Here is a 15,629-nt window from a genome sequence, read left to right on the forward strand (position 1 = left end):
AAAAGTATCATTTTTAACGTATGTGTGTGAGTGTATGTATATGTATATGTGTGTATGAGTATGCATATATGTGTTTGTATGTGTGTGTGTAGATCTCTGGGAAATAGAGCTACAGGCTGTCATGAGCTGCCAAATACAGGTGCTTTGGACTGCTTTAAGGTCCTCTGCTAAAGCAGTTCTTTACTTTTGAGATATTTATGAAGTATGGTAAAATGTCTTGATATAAGTATATTTTATTTAAACATGTTTACAACTGGTTTTGATCATTTTGCCCCCCCCCTTTCCCAAAGTATCTCTTTTCTTTCCTGTTTCTTGTATGCATTTACTGAATACTTTTTGTTAACAAGTTAAATAAAGAGGGAAATCATTGATTTTGGAGGAAAAACTATTTCTCTTTTGTCAGTGCATATGAATGAGAGGAGTTAGGGATGCTAGCCCTAACACCAATTTGATATCATATGCAGCATTTAAGGAAAAACACATCTGACATCAGCAAGATAGAAGATTTCTTTTTTTTCTTTTCCTTTCTCTTTCTTTCTTTCTTTCTTTCTTTCTTTCTTTCTTTCTTTCTTTCTTTCTTTCTTTCTCTCTCTCTCTCTCTCTCTCTCTCTCTCTCTCTCTTTCTTTCTTTCTTTCTCTCCTCTCTCTCTCTCTCTCTCTCTCTCTCTCTCTCTCTCTCTCTCTCTCTCTTCCTTCCTTCCTCCCTCCCTCCCTCCCTCCCTCCCTCCCTCCTTTCTCTCTCTCCCTCCCTCCCTTCCTCCCTTCCTCCTTCTCCTGCTTACTTGCTTGCTTGCTTGCTTGTTTTAACTCCAAGGGAAAATACGGTTAGGGAAGGCTCTATTAACTGCTCTGTTTTCAGGTCCCAAATAGTACCCAGAACTCATTAAGTATTTACTATGTGAAGACTATATAAATGTGTACTGCTCAGAATATATAAAATCCCTCCACGCCCACCCCTTAGCAAGACTATTGCTATGGTGTACAGGCTGTCTCGCCTATTTAAGAGCTTGCTTTGCAGCCCAGCCTGCCCATGAACTTGTGATTTTCCTGTTGCCGCATCTGGCAAGAAATATTTTCAATTTTTCTGGACTCAATCCCTTAAGAAGTTACTACAGAGGAGCAAGTTCTTCTTTAAGGGAGGGGAAAATGGTTAAAAAATAGGTGAATACTTTGACAGCCAGTCTAACTGGGGAGTTGGAGTGAGAAGTGGAGCAAGGTAGAAACAGATGATCTTCAATGACTACTTAAATGTCTTTCTAGAAAGAGTTTCCCTGCAAGGCCACAATATTAGAAGGTGAGCCTCATAAGGCTTTATTACTTACTTAAATAAGTGCATCGTGGTGTTGCTGCACAGGGTACAGTGACTCCCAGAGTCAAAGTTTCATTCTGCAGTATTAACTACCACTTTCTGAGTAATAAATCATCCCCTAGACAGTACTCATTTATCATCTCATTCTGTGGGTCAGACATCTTAACATGTCTTAGCTGAGTGATCTTGGTGGTATCTCTCACAAGGGTACAGTCAAGCTGGGGCTGCAGTTGACTCATGGCTCAACTTGTGGAGCATCCTCTTTCAAGGTCATTCATGGAGCTGTTGGAAGACCTTAAGTTCTCATTAGCTTTTATCCAGAGACAACCCAGCTCCTCACCATGCCAGTTTCTCCAAAGAGCAGCTTGTAGCACAGCAGCTAGTTTTCATCAGGAGGACCAGTGATAGACAAGGTGGAGCCTGAGGTCTGCCAGCACACCATAGCCTTACCATGTTCCCTATTGCCCCTCAACAGCAAGCTTGATAAAACAATGGAAATACCTTTTAAAAATTAAGTTATGATGCCTGCTGAGTGACAATACCCAGTGGAGCTGAAACAGTGTCCTCTAGACCAGTGTTTAGTAGACAGAGATATTTACTATTGATGTGTGAGTGAGGGATAGAAAAGTGACTAACCTCTCTGTTACCCCTAATGATCTACTAATAAAACTGCTGTTTCCCACTCTTCTGGTGGTGACTCCAGTTTCTTCTGGTCTAAAGTCTTGGTTCTACAAGAAGGAATAGTGTGTTGGTTTTCTAATAAGGATTCCATAGAAAATTGAGACTACTATCTTTCTACTTTAATTACCTGATATTTCTGAGACTACAGGAAATAGTTGTTGTTATGACACTATGTGGATGACATATCCTTATTTCTACGTGAAAACAGAGTTGCTCCTATATAATAGGTAAAGAAGAATTTATCTGTTTGGTGGTCTGAATGAGAATGGTTCCCATGGCCTCATGTATCTGAATAGTTGATTCTCAGTTGGTGGAACTGTTTGGGAAGGATTAGGGGGGTATGGCCTTGTTGGAGGATGTGTGTCACTATGTTTTCAAAACTTTGAGGTTCAAAAGACTTGCACATTCTCCTTCTTTCTGCCTCTCTCTACCTTCTAGCCTCCTACTTGAGTATCAAGATGTAAGATCTAAGCTGTTCCTGCCACCATGACTCTGCTCCACTATCATGGGCTCTAACCCTCTGTAACTGAAAATCCTAAATAAACAATTTCTTGTGTTAGTGGCCTTGGTTATGGAGTTTCATCAGAGCAATAGACAAATAAGTAAGACAATCAGCAATCCAGAAATTCTCTAGGCTGTTAGTACTTCCTGCAATTATATTCAATACGGGATTATAAAACTCTGATTTAGGCAGGAGACCTTCCAGAAACAAAGGGGTACATCATTGAACTAGGGAAGAATCCCAAGCAGCTAAAGCCTACAGGTTCTGAATACATAGAAGATTGTTGTAAACACCAGCTATAATTACATGAACAGTTTCAAAGACTCAAAAAGCTAGTAATAGTTTTTTCTTTATTTTGGTATGGATATACCTGTATGTGGGACCCAGGCTGGCCTGAGCTCACTTTCTTATTCAAGAACTAACCTAGACTGTCGTTGAACTTGTAATCCTCCTATCTAAGTCAAGTATAAGGGTTACAGATATGAACCATCTGCTAGGTCAAATGATATATTAAGGATATGAAAATGAGTGGAAAACTGTAAATTTGTCTAGGTTGAATGATAGTTTACAATTTGTTTCCTATGCTTCTCATTAAGAAGGCATACAAGGGAGTGTGTGTGTGTGTGTGCGCGTGTGTGTGTTTGGGGGTGGGGTCAGTCATGGACCCATACACTGCAGAGCAGCAGCCATTCCTAGCATATAACATCTGGACATATCTTGTAGTGGGAGGCAGTAGCTAGGAGCTTCTGTTCTTACTTGCTCTGTTTTTCCTTTAGCATCTCTGCCCATGGGAGCTAGTATGTGTGTACTTAAGTCCATAACAAGGGACATGGAATTCCACAGGACATGTGTACCACAGACAACACAAGCAAGATTCACTGAAATGAATCCATCTTTGTGGAAGCTAGCTTTTATGAGTTCTAGCCCATTTTTTGTTCTTTTCCACTTTATATCAAACTTCAGTAAGTATCTGTTCTAGGTCCTAAAGTCACAACATCAAATGCAAATTTTTGTCCTTGAAAAGCCTGTTTAACTAGCTCTAGTCAAATATCAGTAAAGAAAAAAGATCTGTCATCTATACTGATAATGTCTTAATTCTTTCTGTATCCTAGACTTTTGAACTCATCTGCTCACTACAACTTATTGATAACCCCAAATCAACATTTATGCTACATTGGTAGTCATTACATACATACACAGAGTTACTAAAGTTTGCATCATCATTCATATGTTTCAAAAAGACCCTGGTCTATCTTCTTGTTTCAGTTTTAATACTGTAAACAAGTGAATTTTCATGGACTGTTTAGTATCATGTTTTTCACATTTTTGTGTTTTGATTTCACATTTCAAATGATACCCTGAATATGGTGTTATGGGAATGTCAAATTGATATTCTTTCATCCAAGGCAGCTGTGATATTCTTATATCCAAGACAGCTGTGACACATGCTATGAAGAAATGTATGTGTAAGCCATGTACAGGCAAAGAAATGTATGTGTAAGCCATGTACAGGCATGAATTACAGTGATGTTGGGCATGGATTTGAACAACACACGTGATAGGATGTATATTTAAGTAGAATCTCATATAAAACAAGGAATTTGTTTTGATTGGTTGATAAAAAAAATATGGTTAGTGGCTCTCAGGAAACTAACTCTGCATTTCCCCATGGGTACTGAGACAGCATTTGGGAGCTCTGTGATTTCTTAGCATATAGCTACCATGAGCAACCAAGCAGGTTGCAAAACGTACATATACAAATGTATCATAGCATAGATACCCCTTGGTAGTTCTATTTCTCTGATTAGACCTTGACTGAGAAACAAAAAGTTTAGTTCTAATAACAGTGAATTTCAGTTAATGTGTTAATGAGAGTGATATTTAACTATCAGCAGTTTATCACCTACAATTTGAACCAGTCACCAAATGGTTTCCATCAAATAATAAACACATTTACTTGGTGATTAGCTGTCATCTATCTGACTGAGACATGGAATAGTCTCTGTTCCAAATTCCTGTTTCTTTTCTAGCATTCATAGCCATAGCAAGTCAGCTGCTGTCACTAGTTATCACTACTGCTCACTCTGTGTTATCATAGAGAATTATTGGGAGCTGTAAAAGCCAAACTAAAAAAGCAATGACAAATATAATGTCACTTTCTACCTAGATATTCAGATACAAAAGAAATTAACACGGTCCTACCATGTCCCAGAGTCCTGCTGCTCCTGGATGCATTACTGCCTTTCTTCTTTCAATGGGCAGAACATGCTGGCCTTTACTATCTCTGAATGTCTTTAGAACCATTTTGGCTCTCTTCCTTCTAATGCTGTTTCTTTTGCCTAGGATGCCACCTTGCATAACTTCCTACATCCAAATCCAATAGGGATTCACACACAATGTCCACTTAAAAATCTTTGCATGAAAATACATTTTCTCTAGATCATATGCCTAACTGACATTAGTACTGGGATTGGTGCTCAGAAACAAACATCTTTCTGAAATTCTACATGGCTACTGAGTTCTTGTCTTTTAGCACAGTTTCATCTCCCTAAGCTCCAAGAGAAATTCTCTATATTATTATTGACATGTTTGTTGATAAGCATTTTAAGCTACTTAACCAAGTTTTGCTATTATTTTAGACTTATGGAATATATTATAAACAGTTTAAGATAGAGCAATAATGTATTTAATTCACAAAACAGAATTCTACACTTCACCAGTATGACTTTTATGTATACTCCCCTTTTCGTCAAACATATACCTGCAGACACTCTGGGACAGTCAGGCAGCATGGACTCCACCGATGTATCTAATGGTTCTGAGCTGGAGACCCAGTTACAACAGTTCTGCAATGTAATAGACACAATGTTGATTACATATAATTAAAGGGAAAGCTACATTTCTAGCTTGAAGAGGTAAATTTGTCCTATAAAATAAATCAGTAATATATTCATATTTTATACATTTAAAATTTTTTACTTATTTAAGCAGTCAGTAATTATTAATGACTATAGAAAACTTTACCTTTTATAATTCAGCAAATAATCTGTGTTGATGCTAAGACACATAAACAGTAAACTATGGTGCAATATATTTCTAAGAAAAGTTAGATGTAAAGGCCTCAACTCTGGCCTGTAATTCCTTTCAATTTTTACTCTGACCCACTTCAATGAATACTATATCAAAATTATATACAAATACAACCTGGTGAACTGTAGCTGTATCTGAGGACACAAAACTTCAGCATTAATATTCAGTCTTGCAGGTGATGGTGACTGGCAAGTCAGATAAATGAAATAACATTCTAGGTCTTTCATACACTTAAATATATACTTAATACTAGTTTAAAGATGTGATTATATAGTTTAAGAAATATTCACAACACACACACACACACACACACAAAGAATTTCCATAGACAGAGTTTATTTTAAAAGAAATTCTTCCATCAATCATGTCAGAAAAATCTGTGACTGCTATTCTGGTAAACACTATGTCTTGTGCATTTTCGATGCTTGCTGCCCTGGCTGTGCACCATGGAATCTGTTCTCACTAAGGAAGGGTCCTTGACTGGTAGATCAAGTGTCTTATTGTATTTCCTTAATTCATTCTGTCTGGAAGAAGATGTCAGCTGTGCTGCAGTGAGGAGAGAATTTCAAAGGCCCCAGTCCCCACCAATAAAGGCCGAGGAATGGCTTTTGAATAGATTTGTCAAGGCAACCCTACTGTTCTGGGACCAGAGAGAGCAGGGATAATATAAAGGAAGGGTTGCTGTATGAGATTAGAAAGTGAGGCTCACAAAGCATGGCAGATTTTTGTAAGAAACAGTGGATCAATGAAGCTATTGAACTGTGTTGGAAAAAACCATGAAAACAAACACATCTAGTAATGTTCTTAAATGCTTTCACACTTTTTATATTTAAAACAGATAAGATATTAGTATTTTTCATGTGTGACAAAAGCTTGATAGTTTGGAATGGATATATATTCTATAATGTGCACTCCTAATCTTAATTAGCAGCTGAAAGTAAAATTAGACAATATAAGAGGAATATGAATTATAAAAGAAATAGGGATTTAGAAGATATTTCATACATTTGAAATAAGTACAATTAATATTACCATTGATAGAAGACCACTTCAGAGAATTCTAGATAATGCAGAAGATTAGCACACAATTAGCCAGCTTTTATATACAATGTGACACTCGCTTGTAAGAAATAAGTATTCTCCAAAGCAGTGTCAAGATATGTAAATGGATGATTTGTTTTATCATTCATCACAGCCCCTAATAAATTAAAAAATCATGACTTCTATAGGTACTAAAAATAGGCTTCCTATGATACAGGGAGATAGCTTCAGTGAAGAATGACTTTCTCTTTCTCTCCCCCACGTTTAAACAATTCAGTCTTTTCAATGACAGCAATTAGCACTACCAACAGACAGGCAGCGATTAGGTCTATATTTTAATTATTATTCATCTTACTAGTGCCTCCAAATCTGATGAAAGTTGGCTATTACCCAGGTGATATGTCAGTCTTAATACTGATCACCTACATCTCACACATGTAAAACTATGTCTTACAGAATTTTCTAGTATTAATAAAAGTGATGGCACATTATAATCTGTAAGCAATTAATCATTTTTCTAACTCATCTTGACTTATAAAGCTGAGTCAAATGAACCTTATGTCCATTAAAAAAAAAAAAAACAGATCACCTTTGGTTCAGAGACTGAAAGGAAAATATAGGGTACCATTTTATAATTCTGAAATTTTAGTTCTTTTAGAACATGCGGAAAGCTTTGATCTCACATGCAAAAAAAATCAGGGACGAGTGAAGCAGCATATAGTTAATGTGAAGAGGTCAAACACCTTGTGCAATCCTGCTTACGACTGAAAAGAAAAGAAACCTAGCCTGAAGGGTGGGGAGGGGGCAGGCAGGGAGGGGCAGGCAGAATGTCCATGCTCTCTACATGGGGCACTGTAGTTCCACTGGGAAGAGTACAGAGAAAGCAGGTACAAGGTAAAATGTTTGCTACTGAAAGAAGTGAAATAAAGTGGCATAAACTTTGCAATGTGTAAATAAAGACATATAGACCTTTCTCATGTATTTAATCTGTGTTAAACCTTACCTTCTCACATGTACTTCCCTGAATTTGTTTCAAATTGTTCTAATGCTTTTTTCCCCTCTCCTTATTTCCCCAATTATCCTCTTAATTCCAGTTCTTCACAGGGGATAGGGGTATCTCGGGTGGCTACACATTCGGAAAACTAGCTGAACTTCAACCATAGTGATATGCTGTTCGTCTCCTGAATCTCAGTCTTTGATGTAGAGTGGTCAAGAAGGTAAGTTACAGCACAGAAACCAGCAGTTCTTCCAGGAGACTGGTGTAGCACTTGCTTGTCTCATTAAGCAAACCTGAAGAAAGGAGTCCTCAGGAGAGCCAGAGTATTGGAATGGATCACTTACCTCACATATCTTCATGTCCAAAAGGAAAAAAAATGTTTAATAAAGTTCCAGTGACAGGCCCAAAGTGGGATCCTGCTCAAGGGGAGGTCCCAAGGCCTGATATTGTTATTGAGGCTATGGAAGGCTCATAAAAAGGGACCTATCATGACTGCCCCCCAAAAGACCCAACACGCAGTTGAAAGAGTCAGAGGCAGATATTTGAACCCAACCAATGGACAGAAGCAGCTGACCCCTTTGGTTGAATTAGGGAAGGCTGAAAGCAGCTGAGGAGAAGGGCGATTCTGTAGGAGGACTAGCAGTCTCAATCTGAACCCTTGTGGTCTCTCAAACACTAGACCACCAAACAGACAGCATACACCAGCTGATATGAGGCCCCCAACACACAGTAGAGGACTTCTGGGTCTGTGTTCATTCAGATATGATGCACCTAACCCTCAAGAGACTGGAGGCCCTAGGGAACTTAAGAGGTCATGTCGGGGTGGAGGGAGGAGGTATGGGATGAGGAATAGTTGGAGGGTGGATCGGGTGGGGGGACAAAATATGGACTGTAAAAAATAAATTAAAAAAAAGAGTTTCAATGTAAAAAGGTTTCTTATGCTGTGATTATGATCTTGTAGTTTTGTGGTTGAGAAATTTTCTTTGTAAAACCCATAGTTTAGGGACTAGTCATAGGAACAGGAAGTGCCTAATGGCCACAGTGAAGAGTGACATGCTTTGTCTTGTGCCTAGGTTGGATAACATTTGTGTAGACATGAAAATAATTTTTGTTTTTATCTTACTTAATTTTTAGTTTATTGAGTGTGCATGCGCGCACGTGTGTGTGTGTGTGTGTGTGTGTGTGTGTGTGTGTGTGTGTGCAAGTTAATCACACTGGGTATGTGAGGGCTTTCAAGAATGGATTCTTTTCTTCTATTATGGAATCTACTGGTTGAAGTCAGGTTGTCATGTGCAGTAAGCGTTTTTATCCCCACTGAGCCATCTTGTCATGAAATACAATTTTATGTTAAAAATTTTAATTTGAGGCTGGAGAAATGGCTCAGCAGTTCAGAGAACTGACTGCTCTTCCAAAAGTCCTGAGTTCAATTTCCAGCAACCACATGGTGGCTTACAACCACCTGTAATAAAATCCAATGCCCTCTTCTGATCCGTCTGAAGACAGCTACAGTGTACTCATATACATTCAATCAATCAATCAATCAATCAATCAATCTTTTTTATAAAAACCTTTAGTGTATGTCATGTGAGTGCAGGTTCCCACAGAGGCCAGAAGAAGGCACCACAACCATTGGATGGAGCTGGAATTATAGCTAGTTGTGAGTTTCTCTTATTGGTTGAGTCATCTCTCTATCCCAATAAAAATGGGCAAGTGGAAAGGAAGAGGAAAGAGAAAGAGAGAGAGAGAGAGAGAGAGAGAGAGAGAGAGAGAGACAGAGACAGAGACAGAGACAGAGAGACAGAAACAAAGACAGAGACAGACAGAGTAATCAACATATATTCTATGAAATTCTAAAACAATTAGTAAAGTAGTATTAAGAAGAATGTAAAATTTGGTATATCTGAAGAGAAAAAGAAGATAATTTTGTGCAAGGTATTAGAAAAGCTTCCTTTATTGCTTGATTCTAGGTTTTACTCACATTTATTAATTACCCTCACATAAGTTGTAAATAATTATGGCCTTAAGGGCTAATTTTTGATGGAGTTTTTGCTCTTCAGACATGACCAGACCATGTCCCTAGGGCCTATACTAAGGGTCAAAGGGTGTCAAAGAGGGTGCTACAGACTTCAGGTCAGGGCTATGGCCGAGGCGTGTCATACATTAAGCATGGACTGTTCTGGGACATGGTATGACAAGAGCCCTTTAGCAGAGGGCAGGTTTCCTTTCAGTGGACTACTAATGTAGTCCTCCTTAAGCCTTCTTTATGAGAAAATGTTATTTTATAATTATTTACTGTACACATTTAATTCTTAGTCTCTTCTGTTTGCTAAATTGATAGGCTTGAAATATTTAAGAGGTTTCCGGTAAAAATGTTTAATACAAACAACTTTATCACATTAAATTGTTGCTTATGAAATAAAACCATGGCATTCCCAGTCTTTAATATAATAAGAATGCCTAAGCAATTGCTGGCAGTGTTTTACTTTCAAATTTAAGCTACTATTTGGTATAATAAGGAAGCTAACCAACAGGATGTGAACACAGAAGTACTGTTTTCTGTAGCGGGACTGTTCATAGATTATTCCAGCTCACTAAATGTCTTTATTAGGAGAGAGGATACTTTCAAATAGTTTAACTTTTTTGTAGGTTTATGTGAGTGCATCTGTGTGTGCACAGGTGTGTGTATGTCTGTGTATGTGCATGCATGTGCTTATTTGTCACTTAGATTGATGTTCATAAAGAACGTCTAATAGAAAAAGAATGCCCAGGAGTAAGTACCATAATTGAGCAATTACTGACTTATATGATCATTACTGATATTCTACCATGTGGATCATGTCAAATTCTTATGGTCTCAGGAAGGTAACGTAAATAGAAAGGACTTTCAACTGGATGTCTGTAGGATCAGTGGGCTGAATAATGGACTGAAGAAAAAAACATGGGCCATGTTGAAGAGTAGATCCTGGTTAGTTTTCAGAGTCACCAGGGACATGCAATAAACAGCTTGCCCAGAAGGAGGTGGGGCAGTGGCCAGCTCAAACATCTGTAAGAGCAAGTCAGCTTTTTACCACTTCCAGCCCTATGGCAGTACTTAGCCAATCACTTTCATAGTGGCATATCCTATCGTATTTCCAGAAAAAAAGAGACAAGACTGAGTGTACATGAAACTTCTTTCTTGTAATTATGCAGCTTCAATAATAAATAGCTAGAAAAATTGAACATTAGGGAATATAAATTGTAATATCAAGACCTTATCAGCTAAAATGCATAGTGTATGCATACATAATACTCTATTCAGTAATGGAGGCAAGGATGCAAGTGTTGTTCTTCAGAAGAAGGTCTCTATTATTATTTTAACTGTATCTAGACTTTTCATTCTGAGTGTTCTGTCTCTAGCGAATGCAGGATGGGCAGCAATATAAGTTGCTGGGGTCTCCAAATACAAAGGCTCATTCCCATTCATCTCAGCACCAAACCAAGCCATGCCTCACCTCTCTCATCCATTCTCGGATGGTTTTGCCAGCTTCTTGATGCCACACATTGTGAACAGAGTCTGTCAATGCCACAGCAGTCACCTTACTTTTTACATCTGCTTCTCGTTGAATCATCTGTTTTAAAAAGAACAAAATAAACCATTGACTCTAATTTTTCTTCCCAATAAAGCCTGCTTAGTCATAGACAATACTATATTAGAAATGAAAAAAAGACATGCATCTTTGGCTCCAAGTTACTCCTTTCTATTTGAATACATATCCTATTCCTGTCCGTGGATATGAAAAGGCCAACATTTTCTTTCAAAAAGCTAATACTACTTAAGTCCTGGAACGACCCAGCTCTATTATTTTCCATGTGGCTTGACAATTCAAGGATTAAAGGGATCACAGGGGAATCCCTGAGGGTTTCTTTTATAAATTTCTTCCATCACTTCCCATTTCAGTGCTTCAGGGAAGTTAGCACCTGGGGCTCACTGTTATCTACTCAGGACTGTCTTCTACTAATTTTCAGGTGGTGGCACACTGGTGAAAAAAAGCATCTTGCTTTAGTTCTCCAATTTAACTAGCCTGCTCTTTACCATGGCTACGCAATTCCTCGATGATTTAGACACACACACACACACACACACACACACACACACACACACACACACAGACACACACACACACACACATTCTCATTCACTCTAATGATACTATTTTGATCTCTGATACATTTCTTTATGTTGGCAAATTATTACACTTTGACTGCTCTCTATACAATGTTATATCTATAAAATTTACTACCTTCTGAAAAGAAGGACTTTGCCTGGCCAGAAGATACTGACTACTTTCTCAGTGGCTAGCCAGATAAGGAAATGGAAAAGTAAAAGTGTAGTATCAAAAGAAGCAAAAGCTATTTCAATCTGTGAATACTGGACACCCTGATGTGGCTTATTAATATATAAAATATAACAAAAAATTAAAGCCCATGTTCTGTCATAATGCTGTACTTCTTTCCACCAATGACCCTATACTGAAGAAAAAGGGCACTTTCTCTTCTCTACCATTTGTGTTTAATTTCAATGAATTGTCCATCAGAAACATAATGGTGGGCTTAACAAAGGGGAGAGCGGCAAACGGGGGAGAGCGCATGCAGAGACACTGTAAGTCACATGTCTAGACAGATGATACTTGACGTACTCTGAGCTATCTCAAAATCAATTCTTCTCTCAGATTAAACTCTGCATTTTCATGTCTATTAATGAGTACTACATAAAAGCATTCAACTCACTGCTAATGTTGCCTTGGAAGCATTTTTGCACCTATAACTTTGTATTTTGGTGTACTTGTATTTTCTGCTCATATAATAATGAGCTACTACAACTGATATTGATATGCAGTACCAAAGACTTTCATAAAAACATCCCCCCCCCCCGCTCTAGCAATGTCTATAACCTCTAAGGCATATAACACTCCAGTTAAATGTTTCATACTAATGGGTATCTACTTTCTTTACCTTAAAAAAAAATAATTTTCTAATTGGGCCACTATTGACACTAGAATATTAAACAATACAATAACATCATCTAATTTTTAAAAATCCCACAATAGTAAATCCATCTGGCTAAGGAAGAAATCTCATGACCTTGCTCTCATTTCCTAAACATGAAAACATACAGAGGGTTAGACAATTGATAAAGTTACAACTGAAGAACAACATTTTCTGGTAATCTAAAGACTTCTGGATCTGGGTTTTATTATGGCTGTTTCTAACATATGCAAATTTACTTAGTTATCTGAAGACATTAAATCTTGATAGTCATTTTTGAAATAAAATTAAGAGATGAACAGGCAACAGACTTGGTGCAAACGCTAACTGTCTGGGGATTAAGATTCTAAGAACAGGAATGACACGGAGCTGCTGGATGAATGACCTGGGACCATCTAGCTGACAGAAACTTTACACACTTGATGTGTCTTGTACAACTGTTCTTCACATCATATTCTAGTCCAATACGATACAGCCAAATAGTGCTATAAAACTTTGCGGTTTAAAAATCAATTTGATAGTTCATATTTAGAAGTCTAGAATAGCCAAATTCCCAAAGAACTTAAAGAGCAATTTGTGAAACTTAAAGATTCATCTGTAATGAACCCCGCGTCAAAGAATCGCAAATATTTGATCCTTTAGATGGCAGTGAATCAATAAAAAGAATCTTAATAAGTCAATTTACTTCTGTTTCAAAAACTTCAGCACTGGTGGGACCTTGTGTGTCTGTCATTTCTTGCAAAGCCACTGTTCCGTGTGTTGCTGGCCTGGTGTAGTCTTTCTCCCTTCCCTCTTCACTTCCACAATGCTGTGTGGTCACTGCAAAGACACTGGGAAGTCCAAGTGGAAATGACTACCTAAGAACCTAGATCAGGAATGTTTAAGAAGCAGATTTTAGATAGAATAGAGTGAGGCAAGAAATGGGTGTAGTAGAGCGGCAGGAAAACAAGTTATAGGATGTCATTTATAACATAGCAGTGTGCTAGGATTCTAGAAATCTGAAAAGGAAAAAGACATACCACTGAAGTTCTACATGCCCATCTAAGATGGACATAATGGTATTTAATTAAATCCATTCAGGTAAACACTGAAAATTATGTTCATATAACTTAGGAGTACTCTTTTAGGCAATGATCCATAGCTTTCATGAGTATCTCCATGGGACCCATAATCTCTAAGAAACAACAAGGCCCTGCAATCTCAAAGTTTAACATATTCTTGATGAACTATGGGTATTTATGCATCCAAGCAATCCCTTTGGACAATCACACCTAAGATCAATTTAATATCTATAACAGCCTTTTAGAAAGAAACAATGATTATCTCATTTCAGTTCAGAACAACTTCAGAATAGTTCAACAGAAGTGATAAAGAGTTTAATATCTCATAGAGTTAACATCCTAATGATCCATGGCTTAATATACTATGTTCTGTCATGTCCTTACAAAGCTCTAAGCATTAACCTAACAGGGTGTTAAGGAACAAAGAAATGACAGATATATGGCCATTGAACAGTTAAGGCAAGAAGGCAAGTTTAGCTAATCTTGGAAGTTAAGTCTCTGGAGGACAGCAGTCTTCAGACTATAAATGTCTGGGGAAAAAAGCTACAGTGGATACTTTGTGCTCACAATGTCCACATTTGCTCCAAGACTAAAGGAAGGTTTTGCCACCCCTCTATGCCTCACCATGGGGGAGGGCTTTACTGATCTCTAATGAGTCTCAGGCTTTGGTCCTTGACATGGATGGCTCACGACAACAATGCACATCCATCCAGGAGTTCACACACTCAGGGGTTCCTCTGCTCCCTACAAAAAATGGCAAAGTTACAGTTGATACTTATATCTAAAAACTAGTCAATACGTTTTAAAACAAATAATGTATTCATTAGTATAGGGTATTGATTTATTTCCCATTTATTCATAACTGCTACTGCAGTTTATATTAAACATGCTACTTTCCATATTTGGGATGAGGAAATATCCCTAGACCTGTTAGGAAAATGGTCATAGGTCTCACAGATATTACGTCAGGACAATTGTGGCCTGACAGTAGATGTGTGTTGTTGCATATGTGTGTATGTATATACCATACAAACATACACTCACATACAATATACACATATATATCACAGTGGATACTTCTCAGCAATATGATACACACACACACACACACACACACACATCACAATGGATGCTTCTCAGCCATATATGATATTCTTGTTATAAAAGCATATCTAATTAACTCTCCAATAGTATTTGGAGATTAAAAAAATAATTAAGAAGTGACTCAAGTGCAAATCAGTAAGGAATGTTGAAAACGACAAAGACAAATAAAAACATGCTAAGACATAAGTCAGGAACCAATTAGGTTCTAAAACTCATAACTAAGAGTGTTATAAAATTTATTTATAGTTCTGAACTCAATAATGCATATTAAAAGGATATTATTTTATGGATTAAATTGATTTTAGTGTACATGGTATTTTATCAGACGACTTTACTTTCCTCTTCTTAATTCTATCCAGCTATCCAGTCATATTTCTTTAAACTTAGGTTCAGTGTAAAGTAATCTGCATGAGCTTCACTATTTTGTGTATTCCTAGTCTAACAACTGTTTAATCAACTTAACTAATAACAAGTACATTGAACAGATCAAAAGCATATGCCATCTGTATTAGGGCTCATATTATTCCCAATTTTAATGGGGCTGAAATGAAGTGGGAGCCCACTTACTCCTGCTTTTTCTTCCAAGGTAAGTTTAAAACTTTAAGCAACCGTGGTCAGACTGACCTTGTCAGAGCATAAGATCCTCTGGCATCTTGGGCCCTGGGTCAGCAATGATTGCCCTTGCTTCTCTTTCACATAAGGTCTGAGCCTTTTGCAGGGCTGCTGTCTTCTTCCAGGATCACTGCCTTTTCTGACACCTAATTTACTTTGCATGCTCCTCCCACAGCCCTTATTGATATTCTTCTCTGATACTCTACC

The 15,629-nt window shown here is 37.6% G+C and overlaps 1 protein-coding gene across 7 annotated transcripts in view; it reads right to left on the bottom strand.

Moving 5' to 3' along the window:
* Arb2a (ARB2 cotranscriptional regulator A) overlaps positions 1–15,629 on the bottom strand; it is a 475,504-nt gene that overhangs the window by 165,209 nt on the left and 294,666 nt on the right. For all 7 annotated transcript variants that reach the window (XM_085830928.1, XM_085830930.1, XM_029468401.2 and 4 more), the window contains 2 exons: positions 11,112–11,228; positions 5,254–5,338 (listed from right to left, as the gene is read on the bottom strand). In XM_085830928.1, the coding sequence (XP_085687054.1) occupies positions 5,254–5,338; positions 11,112–11,228 (202 nt within the window). The remainder of the gene's footprint in view (positions 1–5,253; positions 5,339–11,111; positions 11,229–15,629) is intronic.

The sequence above is a fragment of the Mus caroli genome, unplaced genomic scaffold (genome assembly GCF_978045245.1).
Source record: "Mus caroli unplaced genomic scaffold, Mus_caroli_1 scaffold_15, whole genome shotgun sequence".
In the NCBI taxonomy this organism is placed as follows: domain Eukaryota; kingdom Metazoa; phylum Chordata; class Mammalia; order Rodentia; family Muridae; genus Mus; species Mus caroli.